The sequence below is a fragment of the Amaranthus tricolor genome, chromosome 17 (assembly GCF_026212465.1).
Source record: "Amaranthus tricolor cultivar Red isolate AtriRed21 chromosome 17, ASM2621246v1, whole genome shotgun sequence".
NCBI classification, from domain to species: Eukaryota; Viridiplantae; Streptophyta; class Magnoliopsida; order Caryophyllales; family Amaranthaceae; genus Amaranthus; species Amaranthus tricolor.
This window is the reverse complement of record NC_080063.1, coordinates 15,575,935-15,603,108: the sequence shown is the minus strand read 5'-3', so window position 1 is coordinate 15,603,108 and position 27,174 is coordinate 15,575,935. Positions and strand designations below refer to the sequence as shown.

The 27,174-nt window shown below is 35.2% G+C and overlaps 2 protein-coding genes across 8 annotated transcripts; one reads left to right on the top strand and one right to left on the bottom strand.

Moving 5' to 3' along the window:
- The first annotated feature begins 1,929 nt into the window (after positions 1–1,929).
- LOC130804617 (helicase and polymerase-containing protein TEBICHI) lies at positions 1,930–21,839 on the top strand. 7 transcript variants are annotated; one of them, XR_009040043.1, is made up of 26 exons: positions 1,930–2,132; positions 2,382–2,713; positions 3,238–3,463; positions 3,557–4,387; positions 4,497–4,561; positions 6,318–6,423; positions 6,804–7,004; positions 7,099–7,299; positions 8,379–8,540; positions 8,618–8,857; positions 9,041–9,253; positions 9,502–9,852; positions 10,251–10,403; positions 10,507–10,728; positions 11,130–11,348; positions 11,494–11,611; positions 12,668–13,761; positions 14,389–14,586; positions 15,282–15,541; positions 16,510–16,699; positions 16,791–16,901; positions 16,991–17,343; positions 18,346–18,454; positions 18,549–18,686; positions 20,455–21,011; positions 21,560–21,839. XR_009040043.1 is itself a non-coding variant. In XM_057669122.1 (26 exons), the coding sequence occupies exons 1-26, from the start codon at positions 2,097–2,099 to the stop codon at positions 20,532–20,534; spliced, it is 6,306 nt and encodes a 2,101-aa protein (XP_057525105.1). In that variant the 5' UTR covers positions 1,930–2,096; the 3' UTR covers positions 20,535–21,479. The 7 variants fall into 7 exon arrangements, 5 of the variants coding, with proteins under 5 accessions (XP_057525105.1, XP_057525102.1, XP_057525107.1 ...); XR_009040044.1 differs by having other exon boundaries at positions 21,504–21,839; XM_057669122.1 differs by lacking the exon at positions 21,560–21,839 and adding an exon at positions 20,282–20,378 and having other exon boundaries at positions 20,455–21,479.
- LOC130804619 (BURP domain-containing protein 3-like) lies at positions 21,742–25,907 on the bottom strand. The gene is made up of 3 exons (XM_057669126.1): positions 25,803–25,907; positions 24,963–25,083; positions 21,742–23,141 (listed from the first exon to the last, which is right to left on the bottom strand). The coding sequence occupies exons 1-3, from the start codon at positions 25,839–25,841 to the stop codon at positions 21,898–21,900; spliced, it is 1,404 nt and encodes a 467-aa protein (XP_057525109.1). The 5' UTR covers positions 25,842–25,907; the 3' UTR covers positions 21,742–21,897.
- Between the last annotated feature and the right edge of the window lie 1,267 nt (positions 25,908–27,174).

Here is a 27,174-nt window from a genome sequence, read left to right as displayed (position 1 = left end):
TTTAAACATGAATGTTAATTAGCATGATGAATGATAGTTAATGAGAAGATTAAAGAGTGAAGAAAAGATTTTGTACGAAGTTCCTTGAACAAGGTACTCAAAGAGTCAAAGGTCACCTATGCCTTGAACGAGCAAACATAATAGAAGAAGTCAGTAGCTTAAAGACAGTAGGTGCTCGAACGAGTAGGAAATGGCTCGAACAAGCACTGCAGTAAATCATAAAACAATAAGTTATGATCATCATGCTCAAACAAGCATCACAAGGGCTCGAAGAGCGGTTTTTCTAGACTGTTCATTAGATCCGTTTTGTGGCTATTTATGTTCATAGAGGTGTTTAATATGTAATTCATTCCTAGTCTTAATTGTGTAAGACTCATTAATGTAATTAGTCCCTATAAATAGAGAGCTCATATGCTCATAGAAAATATCCACAAAATATCCCTGAGCCTAAACACATAGCATAATCTCTTCTCTATTGTAACTTTTTATTTTGAAAGTTCTTTGAACTCTTTTGTGATAATATAAGTGAGATACTACACACTCCGAGGACGTAACCTATATTGGATGAACCTCGTAAAATCTTCGTCATTTTATTGCATATTTATCTCTTACAAATATTATTTTCATTGAAAGTGTAATATTTTCATTGCAGGACTTCATACCTTCGATCTTGGTGATACCAGAGTTTGAAATACATTGTTTGAACTATAATCTAGTATCGTTTACACTAGGGCTGAACAGAGTTTGGTCTAAACCGTAAACCAAAACGGACCAAACCATAATTTAAATATTTGGTCTGGTCTACGGTCTAAATGGTCTGGTCCGTTTTTTTTTATTAAAAAAAAAGGTTTCCGGTCCGGTCTCGATTTAAAAATTTTCAGACAAGACCAGACCGGAAAACCGTAATAAATTCCGGTCTGGTGAAAACCGTATACCGTAGACCGGAATCCGTAATTTCCATTTTATTTAAAATTTTAAATGTTAGTTTATTGTTACTGCAATGGAAGTAAGACAAAGCGTTACCGAGAGTGGATAGATGAGAGAAATTTAAATCCAAAAAAAGAAAGTAAATATTTATTTTGCTGACCAATTTACACAAATTAACTGTAAGTAGCTGCGTAAGGAACAGAGATATAAACGAGAAGAGAGAGAGAAATATGCGAGCAGTAAAGGATGATTTTGACTGAATATATTACATCTTATTTTTTCACAACTAAACTCTACCAAAATATTATCAAGTGTTTTTATTGCGCAAAGGAGAAAGAGAGGGAAATGATTGAAGGGAGGAGAGCAATTTTCAGCGAACGTTTTGCATATGGATTTATGCCAGGAAAATGGAAGTAGTGGGATGATTCTCTAAAAAAAGGAAATGATGGATGAAGTCGCTATTGCTGAGTGCTGACTAGTGACTACTATAAATTTACTTTATGTTCTATATTATAAAATTAGTGATGCACTTAACTATTGAAAATTTATAGTGTTTCGGATTTGGTGATGAAATTTGTTTACAGATTATTGTTTATCTTAGATTCTCAATTAAAAAATACAAAAAAATAAAAAAAATCGTAGACCAGACCAAACCAGACCGTTCTAGAACGGTCTTGTCTGGTCCGGTCTGGTCTAAAAAATTTCCAGACCGAAATTTCTAATCTGGTTTGATTTTTCTGTCAAACCAGACCAGATCGGACCGTGTGCAGCCCTAGTTTACACCACTGAAACCACACCAAATCGACTAAATGAATAACAACTCATGTTGTATCAGACCATCTCATCATGAAACAAATTTATCTAATTAACCTATTTATTAATTGATAGCTTTAATAAAATTGTAAATAATTAATTTAAGATTATAATAAATAATTATTTAAAGGTTATAATTGGTGATATTACTCGGTCGAATGTTTTGACTTTTGAGGGTTGAAATTGAAACACTACAAAAGAGTAATAAATATGGCGGTCTTCGGAACATTTGAAGTTTGAACACAAATCTTCCATACTCGTTACCCAGTATCCATTTCACTGGGTTTCACCTTGTTTGTCTCTAATCGATCATTGTCCCCGATTTAGGGTTCCGGCGAACTCCCGATTCTTTTATAATGGATCTCAACGATAATCGCTCGCGTATTGATCAGGTTTTTCGCCTCTTCTACAATCTTTGACTTATTTTGCTTCTTCAATTCAAATTCTATGCTTTTCTTCGTAATTTTGTATCATCAATCAATAAATTGATGTTTTGAGGATTAGAAATTACAATGGACGTGTATTTTTGTGTTCTTAACCTATACACTGATTGAAATCTTTTGAATTGGTTCGGAAACTGACAAAAGTTGGAAACCTTTATGAAATGAATTCCTATTTTATTAAATTTTTGAATTTTGCAGTTTTTCTCGTCAAAGAAAAAGAGAACCCTTTCACCAAAGATTGTTAAAGATTCATCTCCTAGTGCAAAAGGAACTTTGGAAAGTTACTTGGTGGCCTCACAGAATGAATCTGTGAAAAGAAATTTGGCACTGGAGATTGATTTGTCTACCAAAAATGTAAATGGAGAAACCCTTTTGCTTAGTGATGATGGCTTCGGGGGTTTAGTTCCGTCCAGACCGGTTCCAAGAGAAGATTTTGGTGCTGGAGATGCTGGTAGTGGATCAGGTAGCCTGGATACTTCGGACCAAATTCAAGATTTTGAGGACGAGGAAAATCTAATACAGTATTGCAGGTAATATCCATTGTATTTATGATGAATTTTTATTTTCTGAATTGAATATGGGTTCATCGAGTTGTAAAGTTTCTGGTGGTTTTCAGAGCAAGTCTGGGTTAATGGCATTAATTGTTGCTACACTGACTTATATAGTTTTTGGTGCATTTTCAGACTAAGTCTGGCTAAAAGAAAAAATTATTTTGCTAAAGGATGACACTAGACACTTGAATTGCAAACTAGTACTAGTTTTAAGGTTTTCAATATTCATGTCAGTATGTGTCATGTTAGCAATTTTCAAGTCAATATATGTTATTATCCTGATTTTCGTCTCTAATTTATTGTCCAAGCTTCTATAACTTGTCTATCTTAGAAAGCTAGGTTACTTGGTTTACGGGAGTTTTGGTTGTTTTAGGTCTTTCTCTATAAGATGTGCATCCTTTGAGTTGAGATTCGTCCATTTTTTGGGATGGAGGGCAGAGTGCTTATATATAACTTAGAATATGCTTGGTGATTGAATTTTTTTGGCACTGTATCATATATAGTCAAGTCCAGCAAAGCTCACTTCATGAGCAAAAAGTGAATGGGCGTAAAAGATTTGGAAGTCCATCGGAGCTTGTTGTAGAAGGTACAACATCTAAGAGAAGACATTATGTTGTTGATAAAGAAAACTCACTGCCAGATGAGCAGACGCCACCTTGTGATAAAAGGGCTCCTGATGCTGAGTCGTGCAGCAGTTTTTCTACTGAAGCTATCAACTCCACCGCACGAGTAAGTATCTGCTGGATATGTGTTATTGTTAACTCTTGTTTTGATCTGTTTGTATGTATTATGAAAAACTTTCCACTACTATTTTGGTGATAGGTAGACTTTAATAAAGATTTTTGCAAGTCTCAAGTCAGCTTAAGAAAATGCAATAAAATTACCGAGTCGGCTTCAATGGTGAATGACTGCACCACGCCTGCTGCACGTTGTACGAAATTGAGTGCCCGTGAAACTCCAGTATCACTTCATGGGAGCTCTGTATTCTCACTGGGAGAAGCATTTTGGAATGAGGCAATTCAAGTTATCGATGGTTTATGTGCTCAAACTGGTAATGACTTACACCAAGTGGGAAACGATACTTGTATGAAGAAGACTCAAGATGTAGAGTTCTCTCGTGATTGTGCTGTTGAAAGTTCAAATAATAAAGTCAATGTGCCAGCCGATATTGATGCTAGTTGTTCTAAGCAAACTGAACTTAATACTACATTGCTGGGGAAGTTTGAGGAAACTGGGGAACTAGACGCATCCCCATTGCCAGTAAAGCATTTTGACTTTTCATGCGATGGCAAAAATTTGGTTGTAGGTCAGCCAAGTCATCTTTGTTTAGAAAACAGAGATAGAGTTGCTAATGATAGCACAACATGGAGTTCTGTAGATCAAAAGAGACCAGAAGATAAGAATGCAACACCACCTGTTTTTGAAACTCAGAAGAGGAGGCATGACTTGTTAGGTCCTATTGGTGGCAACATCAGTAAAGATTCACCAAATAGGGATATTGCAGACTTTGTGGTTCCTGTTATCACCAATGGAGCTACTACTCCTTCAAGTTACATGCCGTTGAAAGATGGGTTGGACATAAGCAATTGGCTCCCCTCTGCAATATGCAACATTTATAAAAGAAAAGGAATAGCAAAACTCTATCCTTGGCAGGTAAAGCTCTTCACATTGTGCTCTTTTATTAGTGTGTTTTTGTATCTATGGTAGTTTATCCTTTTATATGCTCACTGCCATTAAGTCTAAATTGGGCTTCACTTTTTAGGTTGATTGTCTTCAAATAGATGGCGTTTTGGAGAAGAGAAATCTCGTTTATTGTGCATCTACAAGGCAAGTCACTAAGAAAAATTGTACTATATTAATTATATATCTTTATCAGATAGGACCATTATTTCTTGAAGGAAACTATTGATACTTGGTGCATGCTTGTATACTGTTAATTATGTTTAGCGAGCCTACTGTTTTATTTAAAAGAAAAAGTCAAATATTCTTTGATCAATTTTTATCAGTGGCTACGCATAGAAAATCTTTTGGAGACCTGGGAATTACTGGTATATCATTCATTGATATATATGCAGGCTTATCCCTCCCAAAGTCAATGCATTTAGCTTGCATAATTTGGCTTCTTTGAAAAATCGGTCTCTATAAAACACAACAAATGAAAAAAAGGTCTTACGGCCTGTTTGGTAGTCGGTCTTAAATGGTGCGATGTGCGAATGGTATTGGAAATTAGTATAATTTTAGAGGAAAAATCTCTTGACAAGTTTAATGTTCATGGTTGTTCTACTTTAATCATCTTGTTTTCTTCACAAAATTTATTTCATCGCATTACCTTTTGGAGGGACGGTATTAGGTGGTAATGAAGAATTGGGAATAAGTTTTTTTTATGATCAACTTTTCATTAACATGGTAATGACGTGGTACATGTCACAGAAATTTACACTACAAATCATTCCCATTATCACCATTTAGTACCAAAATAACCAAACGGGCTGCTAGTATTTTTGTTGCATTTGCACTCATGGGAAACAATCTCTACAAACTGAGCAATAATGTGATGGAACATCATTTGATGTCATGCAAGTTGTAGTCTTCCATGGAGTTCATCCCATCTTAACACACTATATCATATATTTGTAGTCTGGATTTTTTGTGAGTTGAGGTCTTTCGGTTGTATGCTTTATGCATATTAAATAATCTTATATGACTGGATTTTCTTCTTTCGTTCATTTTGTGCTAGTTAACCACCTCATGTTGGCTCTATATGCCAATGAGCTACGACTTAGTTTGGAAACATACTACTTGAGGCTTGGTTTTTCTTTTGTTCACACCTGTTTCTCGCGTTTTCTATGTTAACTTTGCTTATAGGTTCCTAGTATCCATAACGAAGTACAATAATATATGTATTGTTTCTATCGAGCAAAGCTTGGTCTTGCTGTAAGGTTTGTCTCACATGACCTTGAGGTCATTTCCCATGGTATCAAGCTTATCCAAGAGACTTTGAGGGTGGGAGTTCCCTTATTCTTTCTCCCTTCCACATCCCGGGTTTAGGGCTGCTAAGGCCAGACTGGAGGTTGATTATGGGGTCAGTTTTCGCTAGGTAATTTACCTTACATGTCCAAAATAAATGCTGTCTTGTTCTTAGTTGAATGTTCTTTCTAGGTCTAGTATATGTGCCCTCCTTACTACTTGATTCATAATCAAATATTGTAAATTTTCTGTAAGTAATTCGTTTGTTGATGTTAATAAATTTTTATCTTACGGTTCATTGTCTTAATGCAAATGCTCTTATATCATTTTTTTTTCTCAATCAACTTTACTGCCTATACATGAAATGTTTCCTATTTTCTTCTTTTTCAGTTAAAATCTATGGGAAAACTTATAAAGCAAAAGGAATGCACTTATTTTAGTGTACTATTTTTCTACTCATTTGTACTATTGCTAGCATATTAGCACCTGTGAGAACAATATTTACTTCATTAAACTTAGTAGGAGATGATTTTTTAGTTCATTTTAGTCATATTTATTTATCATGTTTGAGTCTTGGACATCTATTTTTATATTTGTCTTTCTGTTCGTTCAACAGTGCTGGGAAGAGTTTTGTTGCTGAGATCTTGATGTTGAGACGTGTCATAGACTCTGGGAAAATTGCCCTGCTAGTGCTGCCTTATGTTTCAATCTGTGTTGAAAAGGTTATTCTGATACCTTTCTCCTGGTTTTTTGCTTAGATCATCATACGGAACCCATTGTTTGAAAAAAGTGTTGAGGCTCGAGGCTCAACAGCTCCATCTCCCTTTACAAGGTTTTATACCTGGGTGAGAACAATTTGTGTGAGGCGCAGCTATGACGCATCTGGTGCTTTTTCCCCCTTCGTATACACATCCATTTTTTCTTTTAAAACACTTACTAAAATTGAATGTCTCTTCAATGATGCGTGCGTTTCACACTTATGGTGTGGCTTCTGCCTCTTAGACCCCAATATCCTTAGTGCACCTTGAGCATCTTATACATTGACATCATCGTATGTGTTGCTCTTGCCCGTTTTGATGTATGAATAAGGATACCTTTGCAGGCAGAACATCTCGAGGTCTTGTTGGAACCCATTGGCAAGCATGTACGTACTTATTATGGGAGCCAAGGCGGAGGAACACTTCCTAAAGATACATCAGTAGCTGTCTGTACTATTGAGAAGGCCAATTCATTAGTTAACAGATTGCTGGAAGAAGATAGATTATCAGAAGTCGGCATTATTGTTATTGATGAACTACACATGGTAGATATGTGCTCTTTCTGTTAGCTTGTTTTCTTTTGAATGTGTAAACCTGGTTATGAGTTTGTATTTTTTGTATTTGTTTTTTTATTGCCAGGTTGCTGATCCCAGCAGGGGTTATTTGTTGGAGCTTCTATTAACAAAGCTTCGCTATGCAGCTGGTGAAGGTAATGGTGAGGCATGTAGTGGTGGAAGTTCAGCCACAAGTAGTGGTAAGGGTGACATAGCGACTGGTCTGCAAATTGTTGGAATGAGTGCTACAATGCCAAATGTGGCAGCAGTTGCAGATTGGCTTCATGTGAGTATCACACATTATCATGTGGTTAATTTGGCTTTAACTTTCATCATAACTTCATATACTGTAATTATAAAGAGTGGACAGTGGACATATGCAGTAATGATAACGCCTAGCATGTATTGGTATGACAAGCTGATCTGGCTTTTTTTTTGGTGGAAAACTAACCAGTTGCTTATCTTATTTTGTATGTTTGTGTTTTGCCTTCTCAAGTATTTTTCTTGATACTTTTTTTGTTGGATTATGAGTCATGACATTTATTCTAGTGCCATTGTCAACATGATTAGTTATTTGATGTTTTTCTTAAAGGTGTTTACTTTTGACCTTTGTTACATTTTGGTTGCTCTAGGCCTCTGAGTTTTGTCCTGGTTTAACATTTTTCTGCCCTTATCAAGTCTGTTAATGACATGTTATTTTGTTTGAAAGGAGATGAAAGGATGGGTTGCCTTAAATGAGGAAGAAGGTTATTGGAAGTCTGGTGTACATGTTTATTAAACATTAAGATTTTGATTTCCTTGCTGATTCAAATTCTTTGCTGAGGCTTGTGAGTGTCTGTTGCATATTCAGCGGATGAAGTACAGTTAATTGATATTGGTTGTTGGTTTTTGAGTGTGCTCGTCTCTTCTCTAATTTTCTTGGTAACTAATGCTCACATAGTCACATTCCTTGGCGTTGCCTTGATGGTCTTATTTCTGGGAAGTAGAGAAAAAAAGAGACACTGAATATTGTGAGTACATTGTTAGTTGCACCTGCATTGAAATCCAAGCATGTAGTAAAGTAAGTAAACGATGAAGCTCTGCAGGTGGGGTGAAAATTATCACATACCTTGTTACTTTGATAGAGGACACCAGCCCTCCATGGTGATATAATGATTATTTAACATGGTGAAGGTATTGAAGTGTAGTCCCCCTATTTGACCTGGGAAAAGAGGGCTGTTTTGGCTTCTTCATAGTGAAAGTTTTGTCGTGCTTCACTGTCAACACTCTCCATTCTCCACTCTGTTTGACATTGTCTTATTTTAGTGACTAGGCCTCACTAATGCTTTCCCCTAATCATTGTCTTCTTTTAATTAATTTTTTTAGGCAGCTTTATACCAGACTGAATTTCGTCCAGTCCCCTTGGAAGAGTATATAAAAGTGGGTAACAATATCTTTGACAAAAGTATGGAAATAGTTAGGACATTTCCTAAGTCGGCAAATCTTGGAGGCAAAGATCCAGACCATGTTGTTGAATTATGCAATGAGGTATCTAATTCTATACCTATTTCGCTTCAATGTATTGTGTCTTCAACGTTTTTCATGTTGGATGGATAATTTTGTAGGTTGTTCAAGATGGTCATTCTGTACTTATATTCTGTTCTAGTCGGAAAGGATGTGAATCTACTGCTAAGCATATTTCAATGTATCTTAAGAAGTTCTCGGTGAAAATTCAAGACGAGTCTAGTGAATTCACTGATGTTTTCTCAGCCATCGATGCCTTGAGAAGGTGTCCTGTGGGTTTAGATCCTGTGTTAGAGGAAACTCTCCCCTCTGGTGTCGCTTATCATCATGCTGGCCTCACTGTATGCACTTCCGTACTATACAATCTTGTTGTGATATAAAAGCTGTCTAAGGTGTATTTATGGTTATAACTAATTGCTGACTTATTTGTTTGTTTGTTTTGAGCTTCTTTCTTGAAATTCGTTTAAATATTGATCAGTGTTTGCTGTTGTTTTCTGGGGAGTTACATTTATTGCTGTGTGCAGGTTGAGGAAAGAGAAATTGTGGAAACTTGTTACCGTAAAGGTTTGGTACGTGTCCTTACTGCGACATCCACTCTTGCGGCTGGTGTTAATTTGCCTGCAAGGCGAGTCATATTTCGACAACCCAAGATTGGTTGTGATTTTATTGATGGGACGAGGTATAAACAAATGGCTGGCAGAGCTGGTCGAACTGGTATAGATGCAAAAGGAGAAAGTGTATGTTCTCACATCTTGTTCTTGCTCAGGATTCCAATATGTTTGATATGGTAGGGCTAGCTTGAAATTCTCAATTATTGCCTTGTTCTTCAGTGATTTCCTTATGCGCTTTATTTTTCTTGTTGGCGACTTGAAATTCTGCTCCAATTGGAGTTCTCAATATCTACGTTATTTTTCTTTACTACATACTTATATACGGAATGTGCCAGTTAGATTGTTGTATGTGAAGTAATTGTTTGCTTTGGCAGGTGCTTATCTGTAGGCCTGAAGAAATCAAGAGAATAAAGGCCCTTCTGAATGATAGTTGCCCGCCATTGCAATCTTGTCTTTCTGAAGATAAAAATGGAATGACTCATGCTATTCTTGAAGTTGTGGCTAGTGGAATTGTTCAAACAGCAAATGATATTCATCGATATGTGAGGTGTACGCTCTTAAATTCTACAAAACCATTTGAAGATGTTGTTAAATCTGCGCAAGATTCTCTTAGGTGGTTATGTCATAAAAAGTTTCTTGAATGGAATGAACATACAAAATTGTACAGCGCCACTCCTTTGGGACGTGCTTCTTTCGGAAGTTCTCTTTCTCCAGAAGAATCACTGGTAAGTACTGTTATTTGCCTGAACTTTAACTTACATCCTTTGCCTGTTATGCATGGGGATATATCAGGAGCAGATGATCTGATGCAATAATATGTTAAACTGTATTTGTTTTTACCTGGCTGAACACCATAATCTGGTCTTGAACTAACAAAGTATGGAAAAAATTAACTGGAGCCTACATTTTCTGAGTTTATATTTTCCTGACAGATCACAATGTGAACATCGAACTGAGCCTACATTTTTCAGTGCCATAGTTAAAGTAGTTTTATTTATTTATTTATTTATATTCTTTAGATGCTTTGTTTCTTGTCATTATCTGTAGAATATCGAGGCTAATTTATATTGCTACGTCATTTTCCTTTCTCTCTAATGGTAAATGTTTCTCCTTTCTGCTGCAGATTGTTTTGGATGATCTTTCTCGAGCAAGAGAAGGATTTGTGCTAGCATCTGATCTGCATTTGGTTTACTTGGCAACACCCACCAATGTTGATGTTGAGCCTGATTGGGAATTGTTTTACGAAAGATTTATGCAGCTGTCTTCCATAGAGCAGGTACTGAAGGTTTTTCGTGGAGTGTTTTAAGTTACCCCTGAACTTTTATGATTCCTTATACTTAAGATCAGTTACATGTTCTGTTAAAACTTTTGGTTTATAGTCAGTTGGAAACCGCGTTGGAATTGTAGAACCATTTTTGATGCGAATGGCACATGGTGCTCCTGTACGTACTGGAAGTCATTCGAGGAATGCTATAAAAGGCTTGCATAGCCGAATAGATTCTCAGCTGGGAGTATCAAAATCCAATGCCCTCTCAGATGAACAGTCTCTTCGTGTGTGCCGGCGATTCTATGTTGCTCTTATTTTGTCACGATTAGTGCAGGTAATTTCCCTGGTCTTAGGATGTTAGTGTGTCATTGTGCTGTCTTTGTCACACTGATTTTTTTTTTAAGATCTTCCGTTTGTTTTACGACCTTCATTGTTTCTGCAGCCCCCGGGTTTTGTGTTTGCTTGACGATATGTCATGTGTTGAGTCAATGTTCTTTGTTTAGAGATACTGAGATTCATATCTACATTTCTTGTTTTATACGTTATTTTAGTTACAGGAGCAAAATGGGCTTTGATTAGCTCTTGCCTGTTGTCATAAACTCACAATTAAAACAGACATTTCATCTCTTGTAATTGTAGCTTATCACTAAATAATTGTTTTTCACTTTTGTTTTTGTCTAGCTGGCTTCGTATGTACTAAATTATCTGGATTTTTTTTTTCAATATATTGTCAAGGAACTACCAGTTGGCGAGGTTTGTGCAGCCTTCAAAGTAGCACGAGGAATGGTTCAAGCATTACAAGAAAATGCTGGAAGATTTGCGTCCATGGTTTCTTTATTTTGTGAGCGACTTGGTTGGCAAGATCTGGAAGGCTTGTTTGCTAAATTTCAAAATCGTTTTTCTTTTGGAGTGAGAGCAGAGATTGTAGAGCTTACTACTATCCCATGTGTAAAGGTGAGTATCTTATCTTATCTTGATGTGGTTCTAATTCTTGTACTATTTGCAATTAACTTTGAAGTTATTTTTTCTATGTGGAGTGTTGACAAGTTATTGCATTTGTAGTTACTTATATTTATCTATGCTAATTATTTATTTTCAGGGCTCTAGGGCTAGAGCATTATACAAAGGTGGCCTGCGTACTCCTTTAGCAATTGCTGAAGCATCTATTACTGAAATAGAAAAAGCTCTCTTTGAATCAGTATCTTGGACTGCCCAAGGTGAGACTGTTAGTGCTTCTGGCATTTGCCATACCTCTCTAAATGATTTACATTCTTTGATTCTTTTTTACTTGCTACACTTGACCAAAATACGTGAGATCTTTTATTGGTCAAAATTTTGCAAGAAAAAAATCTGAGGGATTCTTATATATATATATATATATATATATATATATATTGACATCTTTGTCTTATTCATAAGGGTAGTAGAAATTTTTAATCAAGTATTTTTCTTCCTAGCTTTGCATTTAATACTTTATATGCCAAAACCTAATCTAATAACTCTCTACTAAGTGGCCCCCACTTGTTGGAGTTAAGCCATCAGGGAGGTTGGATTTACAACCTTATAATCACAGCGAGGTTGTTTTTGATTGACCCTAGGTAGCAAATGTCAAAACAAGAAGTTTCCATGATATAATGAGCCTTTATAGTACAGTCCGTTATAGTCCGAAATCAAAGGACTTTAAATTGGCTCCATCAAGAATGAATGTTTAACTATTGCTTATTATCTCAAAACATTTAACATGTTTTAATTTAAGCAACATAATTTTCGTTCTGATGCAGGATTTTGAGACTTTTTAATCTTTTTTTAATGAAAAAATTGCTCAAGATCGATTTTTTCTGTGGTGCTAAACTGAAATTCTTGAAATTAAAGTTTGGTATGTCATAACAAATCTAATATGATCCACACAGTGCATAATCACTCTTTTGTGTGCATGTTGTACTTTAAATCAGGATCCCCATTTGTATTAATTTCTACAGCTAATTAAATTTCGAAGGGAGGATCTCGTCTCATTTGCCCTCATTCCCCAATAAAATTGAGAATATGTGAAAAGTGTGCAACAAGTTTTCCTCTTTAATAATTTAAAGACTAAGATGGGCATAATTTTCAACTGAGAGTAAATGAATGGATTCTAAATGTTCATTTTAATGGAAACAATTTATGGAAGTTAGGAATTTCTTTCCTATGATTAAGCATGACCCTTGTTTATATCCCTCTCTTTACCTAAACGTAGTGGAATCGTCTTATGATTTTAGACTTTGACTTCATTTCAGCAGATCAAGCACAGAGGCGCATTCAGTTGGGAATAGCAAAGAAGATTAAAAATGGTGCAAGGAAAATTGTGCTTGATAGAGCTGAGGAGGCGAGAGTTACTGCATTCTCGGCATTCCAATCGCTTGGACTGACTGTTCCTCAGCTCTCTTGTCCAGTCTTGTTACCTACCAACGATGGATCTAATAGCAATGGATCATCGAATACTGGAGAAAATAGTACCAGTAGCTTTGCTCATTATAAAAGACGAGGAAAGGATATTTCAATTGGGAGACAGGAAAGTGAAGCTGGTCCAGATACTAATGCTGGAAGGTCAGCAAAATGTTTGGATACTAGCCTGGATATTTCAAACAAAGTCAATGCCTTGCCTATTGGTGGAATTCAAGTTTCTTCCACACCGACTAAAGATTTAGTTCCAAGTTCTTGTTCAGATCTGAATGAAACTATGTCTTGTATTGAGGCTGTAGATAAGGAGGGTCAGAGATTGGGTGTAGAAAAATCTACCAGTGGCAGAAATAAGCTGCGTTCTAATGACAAAGGTCCTATTAATGTAGCTAGTGCGAGCAGTCTGGACACACTCTTGGATCTGTGGGAATCTGTTGGAGATTTTCATTTTGATGTCCACTTCAGCAAAAAGTCCGAAGCAAATTCTTTGCTTGCATATGAAGTACATGGGTTAGCCATTTGCTGGGAAAATTCACTCGTGTATTATGTCAATCTTGCAAAGATTTTACGGAATAGTGATTTTGACTCCTGCAACAATGAGTGTTCTGGGCAAGTGAACTCGATTGATGCCAACATCTTGTTAGTCATGAAAATTCTCCGGTGGCATAGAATTGTTCGGATACTAGAGAGAACTGGTGTACGGAAATTTACATGGAACTTAAAAATTCAGGTCCAGGTGCTAAAAAATGCTGGTCTTTCACTCAATAAAAACAGTTTGAGTCGGTCAATTAATAGTGCCGCCATCGAACTCGTAGACGGCTCATTCTGTAGGCTGCCTCAGGTTATTCTGCATGATGGAATTGACTTGTGTGTTGTAGCCTGGATCCTTTGGCCCGAGGAGGAGAAAAGCTCCAATCCAAGTCTTGAGAAGGTACTTCTTTGTTACATGTCCCCAAATTGTGTTTGTTAGATTCCATCCCAGTGATCAATACTTCTGATAATTATTTCTTCTGGCTTAGTGCAATAAATTCTCCTTGTAATCGTATGCTACACTATTAGCTCACCTCTCTTGAGATTAAACTCATGAAAAGTTAATGAAAATAATCTCAATTTTAGTTTTTTTTTTCCAAACAGAAAATCAATGGCTCATTGTCTCTTTCTCTGTATCTTTTTTAACTGGTGACATGTTTTATTTGCTTTTGGCTTGTTAAGTCAATTGCGTGCTTTTTAAAAATTGGAAGCTCCACTTTTTAAGCATTTTTTGATGCTTGGGTTATTCCATCGTCTAATGCTTATTGAGAGTGAGATAGTGGCTTAACAGTAAGCAATGTAATGTCACTTCTTGTGTGGTTGTGCACTTGTGTGCAATGGAGATATGAATTTCACCTAGAGCATTTTCTTTGGAGAGGGGAGGGGGGTAGAGCCATTGGGGGCTATTGCTGGATTGAGTTGGTTACCCTGAGATAGTGCATCCCAGCCAGGCCTCATTACAGTTTTTTTGTTTTTATTTTTTTTTATTTGGAAAACTATGCTTATTGTTCTTTTCTCTTTAATATAGGAAGTTAAGAAGCGTGTGTCCAGTGAGGCAGCAGCAGCAGCCAATCAGAGTGGAAGGTGGAAAAATCAGATGCGAAGAGCGGCTCATAATGGTTGCTGTCGCCGTGTTGCTCAAGTACGGGCCTTACATTGTGTTCTTTGGAAATTGCTTGTTTCTGAAGGACTGGTTGACGCGCTGATGAGTATTGAACTTCCCTTGGTACGGTTTGATTTGCAAGTTAACTACTATATTGGATATAGACCTTGTTGTGCAATTTTGATTTCAAAGTAAGGTAGGCGACTAGTTGTTGCCTATATCAACACTTGTCTTTGTTTTTCTGTCCTTTGGTGGAATGCTTTCTTTGTCTGTTTCGTCTTTTTAAAGAACGCAATTGCTTCTATGCTTTTGCCTATAGCTAGCTTTTTCTAAAGCCATTTTTTTATTGTTTTAAAATCTTTGGTAAGCAAATAGAGGCCAAGGCTGTCTAAGTGAGAATTGCAAGGTCAAAATTTCATAATTTCTAGTACTGTTTTTTGACCTTGTTTTAATTTACTTTTTTTAAAAATCCAGTTCTTTTTTGTTTGTGTTCAGGCTCAGAAGTCAAATTGAATTGTAGAATTTCATCTTTAACCTATTTACCATTTAGGGCATGAAAACGTTAAGATAGGATGGCACAATTCGTAGTATTTTTTTGGGTCATTTTATACATGTAGGCTAGCTCTTTTCTTGTCTTGTTTAGATTCATAGTCCTTATAAATTTGAACTTTTGAGTTTTGACATTTAGCCTGTTTTTTCATTTGGAATTTGGATAATAAAGATGCTGATTTAATATTTTCACCTTATCATCATTATGGAAAGCTCTGATCTTTATGATATCCAAATTTGGAATTTTTCAAATTTATACTCGTCTCCAGGTTCATGTCCTTGCTGATATGGAAGATAAGGGAATAGGCGTAGACATGGAAGGTTGCTTAAAGGCACGGAAATTGTTGAGCAAAAAGCTTAAGATTCTTGAGAACGAAGCTTACAAACTCGCTGGCGTGACTTTTTCACTATATATGCCCGCTGATATTGCAAATGTACTTTATGATCACTTGAAGCTCCCAATACCTGAAGGACGCAAGAAAGGAAAACAACATGTGAGTACGGACAAACAATGTTTGAACTTATTAAGGTACATACTTTGACCTAATTTTGTGGCGTTGGCTAGCTTTTCTACCAAGTTCCTAGTAAAATTGCTGCTCCACTAATAGTTAAAATGTGATTTTCCTGTGTCTTGGTTTGCTGAATTCTGCTTCTCATAAATGTTCAGCATACCTAGTGTATTGAGCTTTACAATTCTTCACTTTACTTTAGCACCCAGAAAAAAGCATCGCCTAACTGATGCTAAAATTGTTCTCAACTGTTACTGACCAAACTAAGTTGCAGGAGTACTTGTTATAAACCTATAATTGTTCCATGTCATTGAGGCTGTATGAATGCTTCTGGGTTTGACTGTCACCGTTAAAGATATCATATGCAACCTAACATTAGGATTAATGACTGGCTTATAACGTTCTAAATTCTAATAATCTGGTTGGTTGGTTGAAATTGATGAATGTATGTTCTAACTACTGTCACATCGAACGATTATCATGCTTGATAGCAGAGATGGCCATTGTGTGAGTCAACTCGGACCTAATCCTGAACGGAGTATTAAACGGGATTGAACCAGCTTTGCTAGTTTTCCAAATTCAAAAACCGGATGTAGCCTTGAATGATCCATCTTTGATTGATCCGGAAACGGCCTTACTTTGAACTGATCATGACTCTGGATTGCTGTACCGACGCATTCACTTTCCCTTGAACTGTCCCGTCTTGAGCCGTCCTTGAACCGGCTCATTCTGGTACTATACCCCATCCTTGAAATACCCTTGAAAACACAGTTCTGTAAATGTTTCGAACAAATATTATTGAAATGTACCAGACAAGAACGTTAGTGGCATAAAGGTGGAAAACATGGCACTGGATTTGGCTACCAAATAGAAGTTATTTGAGAATACATTGTGTGGATCATATGACATAATGCATCTGTATGTGATGTGAAGCTCAAAAGAATTTGTAAAAGTTTAGTGTTTACTCTGGTACCTGCTCATTTTGCAGGCTTGAACACCCTATTGTTCCAGTAATTAAAGAACACCGGACATTAGCAAAGCTCCTGAATTGCACTCTAGGATCAATATGTTCTTTAGCGAAGTTATCTATGAGGACACAGAGGTACACATTACATGGTCATTGGCTACAGACGTCAACAGCAACAGGCCGACTTTCGATGGAGGAACCTAATCTTCAGGTGCAGTGTCATGTTTTGTGGGTTATCTGGATATTCTTATCATTGGCATACAAAAGTTGAACTTAATTATTGCTGCATGGAAAATTTGCAGTGTGTTGCACATATGGTTGAATTCAGAATGCATCAAAATGGTGATCCCCAAGGCGATTCTGATGGTACAAATCTTAAAATAAATGCCCGGGACTTTTTTATTCCGACTGAGGTGAGTGGCTACCCTTAATCTTTACTTTCTTTTTCTTTCTTGTCTTTCTAGCTCTGCATACATTCCTAGCTGCTGACGCCTCCTATCAGGAAAATTGGCTTCTCTTGACTGCAGATTATTCTCAGATAGAATTACGTTTGATGGCTCACTTCTCTAGGGACCTTTTTCTGATTGAACTACTCAGTAAGTCAGATGGTGATGCCTTTTCCATGATAGCATCCAGATGGACGGGCAAGCCAGAACACAATGTTAGTTCTCAAGAGCGAGAACAAACCAAGAGGCTAGTATATGGAATTCTCTATGGCATGGGTGCTAATAGTCTTGCTGAGCAGTTGAACTGCAGTGCAGATGAAGCTAAAGAGAAAATTCAAAGTTTCAAAAATTCGTTCCCTGGTGTTGCTTCTTGGCTTCATGAAGCTGTTGCATATTGCCGTCAACACGGGTACTAGCCGGATTTTTTGGTGCTTATCATCCACTGATTTTTTGCTTGCTTTTGAGATAAAGTTCTGTTTGGTAAAAAAAGGTTTCATCATCGCCAACTACTGTGAAGTATATATTACAATGAATAGAAAAGATAAACTCTCTGAAAACAATGAATTCCATCTTCTAAGAATAAATTGAACAATAAGAACCCAACAAATGTTTGAAATGTCTGAAAGCAATGAAATTCACCACATAAGAACAATAGCTAATTCTGCATGATTTCAAGGAAAAATATGCTGTAGCACATTGTGTTTAACACTGCTTAGCCTGCATGGCACTTTCCTCTGTTTTGATATCAAGTTTTGGCTTAGAAGTGCTGATCATGCTTTTGCTTCACAGACCTTGGCATATTGAAGTCCCTTTATGAAAAGCTACCCCTCGAACCCCCTACCCCCCGCCCTTCTTACGCACACACACACACACATATAGGGTCAGGTTCCTGTGATAACTAATGACTTTTCTAGTGAAAAGTATTCCTTTTCAGTGCCTTACTACAATTTTCACTTATGAATTGAAAAGGTTTACTTATGTTTAAAAAGGTTAGCTTATGAACTGATGTGAAAAAAGGTTTATATATGTTAAAGAAGGTTTACTTATGAAATTATGTTTCAAAAGTTTACTTATGAAATAAAAAGAATAATTTTAATATGTAAAAGACATGCTAGATTTAGTTCTCATGCTCTTGTATATGATTATTTCTCACGTTAACTCGACTCTCTGCCTCCCTCTCTCTCTATATATATATACGTACGTAAAAATCCAGTTAAGAGGTTTTTCTGATCTATCCATGGAAAATGGTGTCTCTAATTTTTGCAAATTACATGATGATTTTGATTGTTGATTCTGTAGCAACCCTTGAATTCACTAAATATTTTGGTCACTTCTGCTATGGCCTTTTTTCCTTTGATTCTGACCGACCTCCCGAATACTGATCAGGGCACCTCTTCTTTTTATGGTTCAGATATGTGCAAACTCTCAAGGGTAGAAAACGCTTTCTATCAAAAATAAAGGTTGGCAACAGCAAGGAAAAAGCTAAAGCTGAGAGACAAGCAGTGAATTCTATATGTCAGGTAGCATCTTCTTATAGTTCCAACAGTTGTATTATTATTTTTTTTCTTAAGGGTAGGGTATCTAATGCTTTATACTTTTATTTGCTTCTTAAAGGGTTCTGCCGCCGACATAATCAAGATAGCTATGATTAACCTGTACTCTGTAATTGCTGGGTTCAATACATGTAACTCCACCGATGCACTTGCGACAAAATTTTCTATGCTGAAGGGGCACTGCCATATTCTTTTGCAGGTTTGCATTAAATATTGAACCATTTTTTAGAATCCGAGGTAACATAAGTACTTTGGACACTGAGTCACTGAATAAGCATCTTCTGTTTTACCTACAAATTGCTGTTGCATGGTTTCCATTCTGTAGTCTACTAGTCCTTGAGCAGAGTAAGGGACTGACTATCCGTTTTTGTTTTTTTTTTATTTTTTGTTTTTTCAACGTCGTGTCTTTCTGAATGACTCATGAGATAAGGTGTGACAACATTTTACAATGTTTGTTTCTAACCTACTGCATCCCTTCCTTCACCCTGACTCGTGATTGACAATATGTGTCGAAGCATTCACAGGTAGAGGTAGAGCTAGAAAAAGAGACTGAATGCACCAGAGAAAAGTGGAAGGTTGGAATTGTTAGGAGCTTAGAAGAGGTAGGCTGTAAATGACCTAGATAGCATGATTGAAGAATGACATGAAAAATTGAGATTTACCGGAGCATATGACAATAGATAAGAATGAATAGAGGAGGAAACTTATTGGAATTGATTTTTTTTAGTAATAGACTAGTACTAGATTACGTGGAAATAAGCAAAACTCTAGTCTTAATTGAGGACGTAGCCAAGTTGGTGAAACTCATATATTTGATTTTATTGTTTGGTTGAGTGCATTAGTTTTTCATCTTATTACTTATATTATTTGCCTAGTTCATTAGTTACACTTTCCAGCCACTATGTTTAAACCATTCTGGCTTGCTTAACGCTTGCATATTCCCCCAATCTCAAACATTAGTCCTAGGTAAACTAAAACTCTTAGCTAAACTAGAATTGAAAAACAATCAAAACTGTAGAAGCTATAACTTGATCAAAGTAAAATCCAGTAGTTAAAGCTTTGCTTGCTACACTACAACTACTAGATTAAGTACAATAATAACATTCGTTCTCTAATCAGTCTACTTGCAATTTTCTGAACATGCGACGAGTCGATGGCATCGATTCGGCGCCTTTTCTGACTTTGTTTTGTGCTACATGTACTGACTTGTCCTTAGAGCCTATGCATCCCTGAAAACGTGACGATTCGTCGTCCAACTAGCTCGGAGTTGAAACGGATTTTGTCTCCTCTTCGACTGCTCGTGCACTGAAGTTCATGACGAAATCTTTGCTTGTTACGGACCCTGCCACAGGTTGTCGCCTACCTTGCCTCGACTCCGCTCACTTGGTGTTGCTTGCCTATTTTAGCTCTTTCAGCCTCTTCTGCTCCCAATAGCTTGTTATTACCCATTATATGCACTGTTGTCATTCTCTTTGCATGTGAGTATGGGCTTGATTTATCTATATAGAGAATATGTTTTCTCCATGAACCTGCTCAACAGCAAAGGTTTTTTCTTTGGAGTATTTTCTTTTTCAATGAACAATTGTGTAGCTCATGATTCCTGTAAAAAGGAACATCTCGCCATATCTTACAAATGTGGTGTTTTTTTAATTGATGATTGCCCTTGACCCTTGCTGCCAAATATGCTTATTTCAACACTATGTCCAAAACATACGACAATAGGTCTATGCTAAATTTATAATGTTCTGGAAACTTGATCGAGGATTGATGAAAATCATCCCTTTCATTTTCCAGGTGCATGATGAGCTAGTATTGGAAGTTGAACCTGCATATTTGAAGGAGGCTGGGTTATTGCTTAAGACGTGCATGGAGAGTGCAGCTTCTCTTCTAGGTTTGTTCTGAACGTTTGTATGATATTGTACTATTCAAGGATAAATACTCACCCAATGTTGTATGATGTGTTACAGTTCCTTTACGAGCGAAGGTTAAGGTTGGAAGGACATGGGGTTCATTGGAGCCCCTCAATGTCGACGATGCTGGAGAATAAAGTTTCTCGTACAAAATTTTTCCATCTTGATGACATTCTCTGGAGGGGGGACTATCAAAGGCGATTGATGCAATGGCACCAGGTGAACAAGAAACATGCTGAAAAGCTGCGAGCCAGACATATCAGTTATTTAGTGAACAAGCAACCTGTGAAAACACAGCTAGATGCGTTTCACTTCCATGCTAAAATTTGCAATAAACTCCAAATACATAATAGCAACGGGAAAATTTACATATCACAAACTATTTTTTTCCGAACAACCTAAGCATCCTGATTTTCCTTTAATGTTCTCATAATGCCATAGTTCTTCTATTTTCCCCATGATTCCATAAAGAATCTCGTGATATGTACTTTTTAATGGCATATCACGGTTATATGCCATCTTCAGTGGTGGGATGTGGAAAGGTCGTGGTATACGGTGCCAACACTAAATCAAGAGATACTCGTTATGCCCGTGAGATGTGCTTTGCAGTTCAGGTATGTATTGCATGTAGGCAACCGTATTTTTTTAAATGAAGCTATCTATTACTGTGAATATGCCAAAAAACTTCAATACATATTTGTCTTTTTTTTTTGTTAGAGGTAGTATGAGGGAAGTGAAGGGTTAAATGAGATTCAATCTCAGGTTTTTGTCAGAAAAGATTATATTTGCTCCAAGTGAAATAAAAATTAATTTTCCATATGCATTTGTCTTTACATGTGATTACTTAATTTCTTTGCTATCAATATTGCATTTTTCTCTTAGTTTTGGGCTTTTGGCAGCTGTGATGCCCATGTTATTAAAATTTATAAAATGATGTATACTTTTCTCTTTAATAAATGGGCACTACAGGATCCATTGAGTAAAGAAAGACAATTTTTGTAAATACCACTATAGCAAAATCTAGTGGGTGGCTATCTTGAACTTGTTGAGGAGAGCCCCTGCCAACAGACACCTCAACTAACAAGTTAAGGACCAAGTTTTTGCAGGGAGATCTGTTTTCCTCTAGTTTGTATGGGCTTGTTTGATGTGTTTTTATCTTCAGAAATCAGAGGAACATATCATCATAATCATCAACCTAGTATCCCGCACAGGTCGGGATTTGGAGGAGGAAGGTAGTGGATAGACCATCCTCGTCCCCCCTCCAAGGAAAGGGCAAAGAGGCTGAGTACACTCCGATGATCCCTCAAAAGGATGACCACTACAAAGAGAAAAGAGATTGGTATACGTCAAAGTAACATGTTACTGCATAACTCAATGAGCTAGACGCTTACAGAAATCCCAGTTGGTACATTAGGAACTACAAAGGGTCATCACAACTTATTTTTCAAATTACAAAGAAAGTTACAATGCTAAACAACAAGCAGGTTTAACTTAATTTGTTTACTTGGGAACCCAGAAAATGGTATCCTCAGCTGGAGGGAAATGGCAAATATGGGTACTTCCTGGAATGATTTTAAGAACATTTTTTGCGTAATTATCTAAGAAATCATTTGTTTCTTTGTGACATGCAACAATTGCTTCAATTTGAGTACTGTCTTTCCCTAATAAGGTTGCCCTATAAGACCTTAAAGTCTTGGTCCTGTGACAGAAATAAACCGCGTAGGGATAGCCCATCTTATGGCAAATAACTATCTCATGATCATTTTTCGCAATCTTTTTTACCCCTTTGATTGTGAACTCCATCTTTGATTCTTTAATTACTTCGGTTGTAAGCGCTTCCACATTTGTACCAATCATGGAAGCTACATAGTCGATCATGGACTCGAGTGATGTCACACATTTTTTCTCAACTCCTTCAATAGTTGGTAGTTCACAAAGCTCGATTCGATGCGCTAACACATTCGCCTCATTTGATTTAGGATCTATGGAAAGAATTTGAAGAGTTTCTTGCAATTTTTCTGATGAGAAGGGAATTTGGTTGGACACTTGACGAGGTAACAAAAGACCATTTCTTGTACTCTTTTGAAAGTGTAAAGTCATTGTTGTACCTATATGAAGGTCTTTTTCAACAAAGAAAACCTGATCTTTTTTTAAACTACTACTTTCATCTACATGGACGGATTCTTTGACATCATCATGCTTGTCTTTGTAAGAAAACGTATAACTATTAGTTGATTGCAAGCCCTTTTTACTGTAAGCTAACAAGCCGCCATAACCGGTGGTAGATTGCAAGCCCTTCTTACTGTAAGCTAACAAGCCGCCATAACTATTAGTAGATTGCAAGTCCTTTTTACTGTAAGCTAACAAGCCGCCATAACTGTTGGTAGATTGCAAGCCCTTCTTACTGTAAGCTAACAAGCCGCCATAACTGTTGGTAGATTGCAAGCCCTTCTTACTGTAAGCTAACAGGCCACCATAACTGTTGGTAGATTGCAAGTCCTTCTTACTGTAAGCTAACAAGCCGCCATAACTAGATTGCAAGCCCTTTTTACTGTAAGCTAACAAGCCGCCATAACTAGATTGTAAGCCCTTTTTACTGTAAGCTAGCAAGCCACCATAACTGTTAATAGATTGCAATCCCTTGTTATTTTTGTAAGACAAAAGGCCATCGTACCCTTTAACAGTTGATAATGAGTCTTTCGTATTTGGTTGAAGTGCTTTACGAGGGACACTTATGGGTAGTCCTGCATCATTATTACAACAATGAAAAAAAAAAAAGAAGAAAGATCTTTCATCATTATTACCCCAATACCTCGCAATATTTCCCAAAAGGAATAGATATTCAATTTTTAAAAATCATGCTCTACGTAAAAATGCTAATTAGTTTTTGTTTTTTACATTGTTGGAAACTCTTACGGAAATGCTAAAAATGGTAATAAAAATTTAATATGATTTAGCTGGAAAATTATTTGACGAAGTTTATGATCATATTTATCTTATTCCTAAACTAATTTTTTTCGTTACAAAATTCATTTACATTCATAATCAACTGGAAATGTGATATTAAGTTGTATTGTAAATTTGTGGAAAAACATGTACTTTTTGGTGAAAATTTGAAATGATTAAGACAAATTATCAACAAAATGAACCAAATAATATAAGTTTCAACTTATTTCCAAAAGTAAGCGTGAAGTTTCCAAATCTGTGATTTGGGGCTGTTCACAATTAGTAACTGCGAACTGATCCAAAAAAAAAAACACAATAGTTATTCACAATTAGTAACTGGGAACAATTTTGATTTTTTTTTGACTTGTTCACAGTTTGACCTGTTCATGGTGAAAGCTGATGTGCGTATTTGTGGAGCTAGCTGTTCGCAGTTACTAACTGCAAACTGGTCAAAAAAAGTCAAAGCTGTTCGTAGTTAGTAACTGCGAACAACTATTGTGTTTTTTTGATCTATTCACAGTCACTAACTGCGAATAGTCCTAAACCACAGGTTTGGGAATTTCACACTTACTTTGGAAATAAGTTGAAACTTATCTTATTTGGTTCTTTTTGTTGATAATTTGCCTAAATCATTTCAAATTTTTCTTTTGGGTGGACCAAGAGAATAAGTGAATAATATGATAAATTTAATCAAATTAACACTTTGTTTGACACATAGCTGATAGGTGAAACTATTAGTTAATTTGATTATTTGAAAATATTGCCTGATAAGCCAACTAAGTAACAAAAAGTTGTTTGAGTTAACTATTTATTATAGAAAAGTATGTTAGAAATCAAATGTAAATGTAATAAGCTACTATGGGTAGCTTTCTGATTTTAAATTTCTGATTTTAATTTAAAATTTATTTTGTTAACATTTTTTTGACTCTTTGATCAATCAAAAAAATCAAATCCTAACCAAACGATTAGGGAAGGGAATTTTGATTACAGGATCCACATATATACATAAGAAAGAACATTCACTTTTAAAAATGTTAATAAAGTTGAATTGAGGGAGTATTTTGTTTAAGTTTTACATTGAAAAATTTATTTATTATTAATAATAAATTTGAACTATAGATCATTATAAGATTTAAAGTAAAACTCCCTTCATTTCATAGTGAACAAAAAATATTTACGAGATTTAAGAAAAATAGAATATTTTATATGATAAATAAATTATTTTATTAAATAGTAAATTTTATGGATGAAAATTAGGGACCATAACAATTAAAAAATATCAAAAAAAATTAGTGGAAAAAATATAAGACCAAAACTAATAAATAATTTTTTTTAATAAATTAGTGGAAAATATTTGGAGACTATAAAGAATAAAAAATGTTAAAATAAAATTAATGGAAGATACATGAGAACCATAAGCATTATGCTAATATTAAAATGAGGATTAACAATGTTATTTTTGTCTAAATTTTTAATATAAATAGAAAAATTCTTTATCGGAACAATAATTGAAATACTCTGAAATGCCAAATGAAAACTTATTTAATAAATGGAGGAAGTAAAAATTTAATAATCAAAAATAATTTTCCAAATATAGAGGATTAAAAATAGGGATGTACCAGCTGAAGCCAAAGTCTGTTTGATAATTTGTGGCATGAGAGTGTTTGGCAACTTAAGTTTCCAGTAAGCTTCTGGAGAAATTGATGCAGGAGCACCACTTCCCATTCTCATCAATCCAAGCTGAAAAAAAAAATATTCAATTATTTAATTAGAGATAATAAAGAGTAATATATGCCAAAAAAAAACATTTCTTGAATAAAGCCAAGAATGTTGTTTATTAAATCATTATAAAAGGAGTAACATTGTCTTTTGAATCTGCTTATATGGTTATTAGTAATTTTTGAAAACAATCAATTAAAATCATAAAAATTACATATATATATATATATATATATATATATATATATATATATATATATATATATATATATATACTAAAAGATCTGTGCATTACACGGATTTTATACTAGCTGAAGGTAGTGAGTATTAAACTTCTATCACAAAAATAAAGGAAAGTTTTTTAATTAACTACTTGGCTAGCTCACGATTCTCTAGCGACCACTAGTCTTTTTAAAAGATTTATTTCAAAATATATATGAAAATATTTTTAACATGATACATTTTACAAAGAGAATTGAGTTTTATCTTAATTGGAGAGTAAGAACCACTTTTTAAGAAAGGTTTAAAGTTTGATTCTCATATAACCTTTCTCTTTCCTCGGCCTACCTTATAATAATAAAAATTCTTGTATAAGACGTGAGACGCGTATCATACATGGTTAAATAGCCCACTAATACAAATTATTACCATATAATCTTTTATTTTGAGATCGTCTCATAAAAAAATGATTTTTTATAAAAGTAGCTTTATAACAATAAAAAAAAATAAAGTGGACTTACTGAAAATAAAAAATTAAAGAGCAAAAGGAGTTTTGTCATTGTAGCTGTTGGAGGCAGTAGACTATTTTTGGTAGTAACTAGTAAGGCTAGATGTTGTGAGTAGAACTGCTTAGTATTTCACTAAGTACTAACACAAGCTATTTATAATGACTGTTTGGAGTCAAGATAAAGTTTGGCTAATTTTAAAATTTGAAATTATTAATCCCATCCCCTCAATAAATAATTTAAAATTTCTGGGAAACAATATAGTAAACCATACAAAAACTAGAGAGGTCAATCATGAAATGATATAAAAATAATATTTTATTATCTCAACGTAATTAAATGGTTTCCATGTAGGGTGGAATTTAGAAGGGTCGGATATACACAACCTTACTATTGTTAATGATAAAATTGACAAAAAAGTTGTTTTCGATCTTCTTTGTCAATTGACGCTAATTGTAAACGTAATGTGTATTATTTACTAAGAAAGCAAAGTTAACTAAAAAAAAATTCGTGTATTTCCTTTGCTATAATTATTATTATTGAGGATACAAAAATCATATATATTAATTATTAATCAACTACTTATTAAAAGCGTACTTAATTATTTATCAACTAATTATCAATTGTACACGGATAAACTACCTGGTGGGTAGGGTAGATGTAGCTAAGCTCTTAAAACTCTTTTAATTTCATCAACACAATTTAATCTTTCTTATTACTAAATATCTACCTTTTTCTTTAAAATAACTCATTTTCTCTTCAACCCATCTTTTACGAGACCATCTCATCATCAGACAGGTCCATACCCATTAGAAAAAAACATTTAAAAACAATCAAAAGTAAATCCCCACTTGTATAGGAAACTTTTTTTAAATTAGCTTGGGCTTACAATAAACTAATTTTGTTATATTCAATTACTTCATGATTACAATCTAATTAATAGCATTAGGAAATAACTACAATAAACTAAAAATATAATAGCATAATCCCACTGAATTCACCTACTACTCTATTCCATAAAAGGGAAATACCACATGGTAGTATTTAATTTTTATGAAATGCCGATGGTAGTATTTTTGTAAAATTTTTCCACATGGTAGCATCCAGTTTATGCACTATCTAACTGCCATAGTTTTTTCCGTTAAATTCTTGTTAATTACCGTTTAATACATCATTTTGTAAGATTTTTCCACATGATAGCATCCGGTTTTTGCTCTCAAATGTTTAATTCACCATTTTAATGTTTAATTCACCAATTAATTTATCAACGCCCTTAAATGTTGTAACAATTAAGTACATAGGTATTAGTGCTTGGAATGCACCTTTTGAACTTATGAAATGCACCTTTTGAGCTTGTAAAATGCGCCTTTTGAATAATTTATTAGTG